Raw genomic sequence first — 9,004 nt, 5'->3', positions numbered from 1 at the left:
CACTATCTATATACGGGCTATGCACATATCATGCCTTGTCAATTTTCTTCTTGAATGAAATTTTAATGAAGCAGTCACTTATTGCCAGGCAGTTTGTTAACAATAATTCTACTTTACAGAATTAATCATTCTACTTCATGTTTGCATACAGGAAAAAATCCTAAACCAGCAAAAACATTTTTAAAGTGACTTTTCAAGTTACAATAGTAAGTAAAATTACACAACATAGATCACTGACATTTTACTGCATTTCGGGGTTGTTTTTGAAGAGATATTCTGCCTACAATTAAAAGAGAAAAGAGTCAACAATTTACAAGACACACCTGTTCAGATTTGTACTACTTATGTACATAATTTAAAAATGAAAAACCACAAATTATTTGGTTCTAAATAAGCAATAGAGATCTCATATAAGGATAAGTGAAGCCGGCAGAGTGGCTCACGTCTGTAATCCTACCTGCTCAGGAGAATGAGATCTGAAGATCAAAGTTCAAAGCCAGCCCGACACAAAAGGACCTGAGACTCTTATCTGTAATTAACCTCTAGAAAAGGGAAAGTGGGGCTTGGCTCAAGGGTAAGGTGGTAGCCTTGAGCTGAAAAGCTCAGGGACAATGACTAGGCCCAGGGATAGGTAGGTAGCCTTGAGGTGAAGAGGTCAGGGACAGCGCCCAAGCCAATTTCAAGCCCCATGACCCACAAAAAAATAATAAGTGAACCAGGCATGATTGCTCTTGCCTGTAATCTTAGCTACTCAGGAAGATGAGATCTGAGGATTGAGGTTCAAAGCTAGCCCAGGCACTGATGTCCATGAGGCTCTTATCTCCAATTAACCACTAGAAAACTAGAAGTGGCGCTGTGGCTTATGGGGTAAAGTTGTAGCCTTGAGCTGAAGAGCTTAGGGACAATGTCCAGGCCCAGGGTTCAAGTCCCACAACTGACAAAAAAAAGTAAGTGAATCTGGGCATTGGTGGCTTAGGCCCATTATCCTAGCTACTCAGGGGATAGTGGAAATCTGAGGATCATGGTTCAAAGCCAGCCAGGTAGGCAAAGTCCATTGAGATTCTTAATTCCAATTAGCCACCAAAAAACCTCAAATGTAGTTCAAGGCATGCTAACCTTGAACAAAAAAATCTCAAGGATTGTCCTCAGGTCTTGAGTTCAAGTTCCAGGACTGGTACAAAGAGAAAGAAAAGAGAGAGATGATGGGCACGGTAACTCACGCCTGTAATCCTATCTACACAGGAGGCTGAAATCTGAGGACTGCAGTTCAAAGTCAGCCTGGCACTAAAGACAATGACATTCGTCTCCAATTAACCACAAGAAAACCAGAAGTGGCACTGTGGCTCAAGGGGTAGCCATAAGCTGAAGAGCTCAGGGACAATGTGTAGGCCCAGAGTCCAAGCCCCATGACAGAGAGAGGGGGGGGGAGAGAGGGGGGGCAAGAGGGAAGAAGGAGAGAGGGGGAAAATATATAGTAAATTATGAATGTTTTAGAAGCTATTTCCAAATAACATTTATTCATTTCTCTATCTTAATTGGATTCCTGTTAAAACATTTTCAAATTATTATGATTAGGATTTTTTTTTTTTTTTTTACTTTTGCCAGTCCTGGAACTTGAACTCTGAGTCTAGGTGTTATCCCAGAGTTCCTTTTGCTTGAGCCTAGCAGTCTACCACTTGAGCCACAGGTCCACATTTGGCTTTTTCTGTGATTAATTGGAGATAAGTGCTTCTTAGACTTTCCTGCCAGACTGGCTTCTTACCGCAACACTCAGATCTGAGTCGCTAAGGTTACAGGCTTAAGCCATTGGTGCTATTATTTTTGTTAGTGGTGGGACTTGAAATCTGGGCCTGGATGTTACCCCTGAGATCTTCAGTTCAAGGCTACCACCCTACTCCTTGAACCACAGTGCCACTTCCAGTTTTCTGGTGGTTTCACTGGAGATAAGAGTCTCATGTACTTTAGTGCTGGGACTGGCTTTGAACCTTGATCCTCAGATCTCAGCCTCCTGAGTAACTAGGGTTATTGACGTGAGCCACCACACCCACTCCTGCGCTTTTTTTTTTTTCCCTCAAGGGTGGCATTCTACCACTTTGAGCCACAGCTGCACTTTTTAATATTTCAGTAATTAATTGGATTGGAGATAAGAGTCTTATAGCCTTTCTTGCCCCAGCAACCTTCAAACTACAATCCTCAGGTCTCAGACGCCTGAGTAGCTAGGATTACAGGCATAAGCCACCAATGCCTGGCTTCAAATGATTATTTTTTATAAAATTAAATCTTACCAAGAAATCAACGGGATCATCAGGTCTAACCTTACAGCACTCATTGAGACCCTGCATAAGAGTTGGCATGACATAAGTCATTAGGTAGTTTCTTAAGGGAACAGACTGGGCCTCCAGTAAGTCTCTTTCTTCTCTCTTCACTTCCTCCAGTCGTTTATTCTGTAAACACAACATTTTGGCAAAGGGTAAATGTATAGTCAGTAATGGGAGAACCTTCCCCCCTCCCCCACAAGAAAGCATTGAAATTAAAACTGCTACCATCTTAAAATCAAGATGGTATTTCTAATAAGCAAAAAGAAGAAAAATGCAGATGGTGTTATAAAACCTGTCTACTCCTTTAAAAACCATGAACAAACGGAAACTGTTCATTTCCTTTCTTTTTCTTTATTTTATTTGCTTGTTTATTTTTGAGACAGGGTCTTGCTAAGAACTTCTTATGTAGCCCACGTGGAACTCTTGATCTTCCTGCCTCAACCTTTCAAGTGCTGGGATTATAGACATGTACCATCATTCTCAGATAGGATCTTTTTTTTTTTTTTTTTTGCCAGTCCTGGGCTTGAGCTCAGGGCTTGAGCCCTGTCCTTGGACTTTCTCAAGGCTAGAGCTCTACCACTTGAGCCTCATCACCACTTCCGGCTTTTTTCTATGTATGTGGTACCGAGGAATCGAACCCGGGTCTTCATGCATGCTAAGCAAGCACTTTAACCACTAGGCCAAACTCCCGGCCCGATAGGATCATTTTTTGCATCAAAATAATTTCTAGGGGCTGGGAATGCGGTTTAGCGGTAGAGTGCTTGCCTATCATGCACAAACTCCTGGGTTCAATTTCTCAGCACCATACAAACAGAAAAGGTCAGAAGTAGCACTGTAGCTCAAGTGGTAAGAGTGCTAGCCTTGAGAAAAAAGCAGCTCAGGGACAGGATCCCAGTCTTGAGTTCAAGCTCCAGGACTGGGAGTGGGAGAGAGAGACAGAGAGACAGAGCTAGCCTTGAGGGTACTAGGAAAGTGCTTAGTATTCCATCCTCCTTTTCTTTTTTGTTTCTTTTTTTGTGTAAGTCCAGCCAACCTCTTAGCCAGGGACGCTAACTAAGAATGGGCATATCAAATATATTCTCTAGATTACTCTAACCATGAAAGATAGAAAAGAATCAGAGATCCCAATTCTTTGATACGTTTGAGTCATTTTGTCAGCCTCACTTGAAGCCAGCTTAATCCTTCTAAGAATCCTTCTTTATGCCAAAGCCATTTTGAGCTTGCCTTTTGGGTTCTTGAAAGGTAAAGGGTCCTAACTCACATTATTCACTTGAAAATAGGTCTTTCTTGGCAAGGCAGCAACCCAGTACCAAAAGGAGATGGAGGGAATGGATGGATTTGACTATTAATATAAGCATAAAACTTTCACTTGGTCAGACAAAAGACCATAAATAATATTAGTTAGTGAAGCAACAAGTTCAGGAAAAATATCTGAACATATTGTAAAGAGCTGGGATAGTATATTATGTAGATGCTGTGTAAATATGCCTGTTGTTTTGTTAGGCCATTCTATGAAACAGGTTCAATCAACATCACAGAGAAGTTGACATGCACAGTAACCAGGGCAGGGCCATGTGCCCACAGAGTGTGAAGCAGGATGGGAACTCTACTAGCAAGACTTGGCAAAACCAATTGCTTCACTTACACGGCATTATCAAAAGTTCTTACGAAATAATAAGCAGACAGACAGCCTTCTAGAGAAAAATGTGCAATGTATAAAACTTAAATCCTAACAACGTTAGACTAAGTTGCCAAATGAATGCTCAGAGAAATGAATATGAGATTGGGCTTTATCTATCAACCTGACACATTGAGCAAAGTTGTGAAAGCAGGGCTGGAGAAGAGTACAAAAACAACCACTGGTAGGGAATGTGTGAGTTATTTTTACCGTTGCTACCAAGGTAGTTTTGAAATAGGCATCGAGGGTCAGGAGTTTGGCCTAGTGGTAGTGTGCTTGCCTAGCATGCACAACACTCTGGGTTCAATTCCTCAGTACTGCATATACTGAAAAAAGCTGGAAGCAATGCTGTGGCTCAAGTGGTAGAGCGCTGGCCTTGAGGAAAGCCTAAGGATGGTGCTTGAGCCCTGAGTGCAAGCCCCAGGACTGACAAAAAAAAGAAAAGAAAATAGGTATCGGATCTAACCCAGAAAATATTAGGAATTTATGCTAAGGAGATGAAATGAAACCCCAAAGTATGTGCATAAGGTCATAATTCCTTTACTGAGGGCGGTTCTAGGCACTGAAAATACAGTAATGAGTTTCTCATCAAAACTATGCAGTGCTTTCTGGCTCCCAGACCCACTATGACCCCAACTCTAATTGATTCCAGTGTTTCTTCCAGGTGCTCCTGCAAAATGTGGACAATTCTACTAACAATTCTTCACACATGGCTTGGTACCATAAGGTCAAAGTTTCAACTACATACCATGGTCCAGAGAACTGAGTTCTGTGCAGGGATGAGGCAAGAAGCAAGATAAATACATAAAATATATGTTACATTGGAATAAATGGAAAGAAGATAGTAGTTGAAAAATATTTTAATATAAGATGTGGGCCAGAAGTGTGGCCTAGTGGTAGAGTGCTTGCCTAGCATGCACAAAGCCCTGGGTTCGATTCCATGGTACCACATAAACAGAAAAAGCCAGAAGTGGCGATGTGGCAGAGCAAAAAGTGTCCAAGGACAGTGTCCAGGCCCTGAGTTCAAGCCCCCAGACTGGCCAAAAAAAGAAGGTGTAAAGTTGTAGAGGCAGAATTTCAATTATTTTTTTACATATGACGAAAAAGTATCCCTAGAAGAGATAGGAGAGATAAGAATGTTGATGTACAGATGATAGAAATGAAACATTGTACTGTGTGAAATGGGGGACAGTTAGAAGCAGCCAAGTCTCATAGGGCCCTGTGGACCACAGTTAAATGGAACTTCCACTTAACTATGCCAGACCCCCTGTGAAGTGTTATTACTACAGAGTGGATATGATGGGCCCGTGTTTTATCTGTTAGAACAGATAAAAGATATGCAGGATAGGTCTGGAGAGCCAGAGAAACACCAACCCTGAGCTGTGGGTGGATTGGAGTGCTAATTTTGGAAGTCAAATCACTTACTAGACTTAATGACTTGGGAAATGAGGAGTAGTAGGCTGGCTGAGCAGGTCAGATGGGTAAATGGAGGAAAATCAAATTATCACAAGGTCAGCAGCACGCAGTAAAATGTTACACATTACAGAGATGGGTATTATTAATACTGACAATGGGTGCTTTAGTTGTTACTGCATAGTCAAAGACCACACATTGTCCTTATGAAGATAGTGCCTGTTGGTCTGGGAGCATGACCTAGTGGTAGAGTGCTTGAAGGCATGCACGGAGCCCTGGGTTCGATTCCTCAGTACCACATACACAGTAAAAGCAGGAAGTGCCACTGTGGCTCAAGTGGCAGAGCACTGTGCCTTGAGCAAAGTGTTCAAGGACAGTGCCCAGGCCCTGAATTCAAGCCCCAGGACTGGCAAAAAAGAAAAAAGAAAATGGTGCCTATTGACATCAAACACAAACCAAGAAAACAGAAACTTGTTTGGGTGTATTTCCTAGGCTATATCTCTGCAGCAGAATGGGAAGTGGATCTAAGTGCCGTGGCTCTGCCAGCCTCCTTTGCCAGCTTCTGCCCCTAACTCTCCCCCAAGCTCACCCACTCACCCACTCCTCCCAGCGAGCTAGCTTCTCTGCCAACTCCATGGCCTCGTTGTGCTCACGTTCCGCTTCCTCTGCAGCCTCCTTGGCCAGGCGTTCCTCCAAAATCTTTCTCTCCAGTTCTGCCTTTTCCTCATCTGTTAAACCATAATTTCGAGGCTCCCCAATCTCTTTAATGAGCAGCTTGAGAATAGTTTTGGTCTGAGAGTCTTCAAGTTTTCCTACATCTTTAAATGCCCAGAATAGAGGAGATAAACACACACTTACATTTCAGGTCTGCCTACAGTCAGGCAAATGCTTTATTGCTGTCAATTTGCAATAGTAAATTATGTAAATTGCCACATTAAAGTTTCCTTTTCTAGCTGACAGCATACTTCAGAATTCCTAGGTATTGGTGGCTCATGCCTGTAAATCCTAGCTACTCGGGAGGCTAAGATCTGAGGTCCAAAGCCAGCCCTGGCAGGAATCCGTGAGCTTCTTATCTCCAAATTAACCACCAGAAAACTGGAAGTGGCCCTGTGACTCCAAGTGGTAGAGTGCTAGCCTTGAGCTGAAGAGCTCAGGGACAGCATCCAGGCCCAGAGTTCAAGCCCCACAACCAAACCAAGGGAGAAGAAAAACTTCCTAGTCCAATCCGCAAAAGAGCAGTTAGAAGGAGGGTGAGGGTTTGGGTTTATGAGTTTTAGTCATGACCACTGATCTGAGTAGATGGATGCTGAAATGAATCCTGCTATAGTTTGGACCTTGAATGTCCCCAAATTCCGTATGTTAAATGCTTAGTTCCTAGAGCAGTGCCTGGGGATGCGGTGAAGCCTTTAGAAGGAGGTCGTGGGGAAGGGGAATGCCCTAAAAATTGACTCCCAGTATCTTCCTGTTCCTTTCTTCTGCTACTGTGAGGTAGATAGTTTTCTTCTGCCACATCACAGGCCCAAAGCAACAGGCTACCTGATTAGGGACTGGAATCTCTAAAACCACGACCCAGACTTTTGATTTTGATCCTTTTGTAAAGCTGAGTTTGTAAACCTAGAGCTTCATGTCTCTTAGAAAAAGACTCTAAAATTTCCTTTATTAGCTAATTTTCTAAGACAATACATGGTAGTGGCTAACATAGACCACCTTGGAAGAGTGAGCCTTCTAGCCCTGGAAGTACTTCTCTCAAAGGGAGTCCTGCATCTGTTGGAGCCAGGAAGGTTGACCTTGAAGAGTCCTTTGGATAGTTGCTTCTGAAAGTTAATGATTCTAGGATGCATTTTCAGTTCATAATAATATTAGCCATTTTGATTAGCTATATATGAAGTTAAACATCAGGATGTTGCCCTAATGTTAATATCAATGCCAAAACAAGAAGAGGTGAGGAAGGAGAGAAGGAAGAAGGCAAAGAGAGGAGATAAGCTTCTTGATAGACACAGTGAGTTCTCCCCCCTAAAAACAATCATGGCCATATTGAACTTCACACCACTCCTTTGATATCACTAAGTGTCACACAACATTTTTGACATAGACTCTATTTCAAAATATAGTCTACCTTGATCTTGGAGCAAGGTAACTTGTGGTTGAGCCCAAGTGGGTACTTGACCAAACCTTGTGTCCAGCACAGTTGCCCTTCAAGGAATGTGGAATTGGGACAGAGGGAGCCAAGTCCACCTTTGAACTTGGTTCCCCTGGAAACTCCTCAGCCCACCTCTGTGTGGAACACGAGGTAGGAAGGAAGGGCAGAGCCCTTGCCACAGATCCAAAGAGAGAAAAGATCAAAGAGGCACTGGAGTCCAAAGATAATGTGATTTCCAGCATCTGTCTGGGGGGCCTGTTCTACACCCTTCTGCAGCCCAGCCACATTCCTGACCTGGAATTACCTGCCCTCAACTTCCTCTTTGGGTGGTCAGTGTGGAGATAAGACAGGCATGATGGGCACACAATGAGGCAGCAGTATGGTGATCCTTCATTTCTTTCTCCTTTTTCGATTTTTTTTTTTTTGTCAGTCATGGGGCTTGAACTCCGGGCTGGGACGTTGTCCCTGAGCACTTCAGCTCAAAGCTATCACCCTACCCCTTGAGCCACAGCTCCACTTCTGGTTTTCTGGCAGTTAATAGGAGATAAAAGTCACACAGACTTTAGTGCCTGAGCTGGCTTGGAACTGTGATCCTCAGATCTCAGCCTCCTGAGTAGCTAGAATTACAGGAGTGAGCAACTGCACCCTGCCTGGTATGGGTATTTGAAGTCAGGACCTCTTGCTCTTGTTCTGCTTTTTTATTTACAACTGACATTCTACCACTTGAGCCATGCCTCTAGTCCTGCATTTTGCTGATTCATTGGACATCTCCACCTGTAGAGTAGCTAGGCTCTCAGGTGCAAGCCACTGGCATCTGACATCCTAATCTATGCATATGCTTTAACAGCGTCTGCCCACACCAGCGTGTGCTGTGGCATTCCAAGCCATCTGTCATATGGCTATAATCCCCAGCCTTCCTCGGCCCCCCAGCCACCAGACATGGAGTGGCTCTGCATTTCGTACCAATGTGTATCGGGTGGATTTCAATTTCATCAAAATAGTTGAAGACCGTCTCATCCTCAGTATTGAGGTCCCGGTAGGTGCTCAGGGCCCGGAGGAACAGGTCCTGGCTATAGTGTGTCCCTGCCACAACGTTCTCAGGAAGGTTTATCACTCGCTCCTTCAGAAACTCATCTGAGGCATCCAGGCCACAAACGAACTCTGGGAAGAAGACAGAATCTTGAGGTAGCCCAGCCCAGCTGGGTGGTAGTAATCCCGTGGCAGGCAGCCCATCTGGAGATGGCCTTGGAGATCATGCTGCCATAGCCTTCTTGCTGCCTTTTGTACAGGGTAAACACACTCCCATCTCATGTTTCCGGGGACTGCCCTGTGGGCCCAAACCAAACATATATTGTCCAGCCTTTTATTTTCCCCTTTTAATAGAAGCAGCAGAAAGTACGTACAAATAATCTCTTAACCCTGTGACTTTTACTTCCTCTGCACTCCTCACGTTGC

The 9,004-nt window shown here is 43.7% G+C and overlaps 1 protein-coding gene across 2 annotated transcripts in view; it reads right to left on the bottom strand.

Annotated features, from left to right (window-relative positions):
* The window catches only part of Ak7 (adenylate kinase 7), a 63,985-nt gene continuing 54,981 nt past the window's right edge, over nt 1-9,004 (bottom strand). Inside the window, exons 15-18 of one of the 2 annotated variants that reach the window (XM_090344795.1) lie at nt 8,513-8,710; nt 6,007-6,227; nt 2,286-2,444; nt 1-280 (exon numbers count right to left, since the gene is read on the bottom strand). In XM_090344795.1, the coding sequence (XP_090200921.1) occupies nt 242-280; nt 2,286-2,444; nt 6,007-6,227; nt 8,513-8,710 (617 nt within the window). In that variant the 3' untranslated portion in view covers nt 1-241. Of the gene's footprint in view, nt 281-2,285; nt 2,445-6,006; nt 6,228-8,512; nt 8,711-9,004 lie in introns of those variants that run through there. The other variant, XM_090344796.1, reaches the window with a different exon arrangement.

The sequence above is a fragment of the Megascapheus bottae genome, chromosome 14 (assembly GCF_031878675.1).
Source record: "Megascapheus bottae isolate mThoBot1 chromosome 14, mThoBot2.hap1, whole genome shotgun sequence".
Taxonomy (NCBI): domain Eukaryota; kingdom Metazoa; phylum Chordata; class Mammalia; order Rodentia; family Geomyidae; genus Megascapheus; species Megascapheus bottae.
This window is presented reverse-complemented; position numbering and strand designations above follow the sequence as displayed.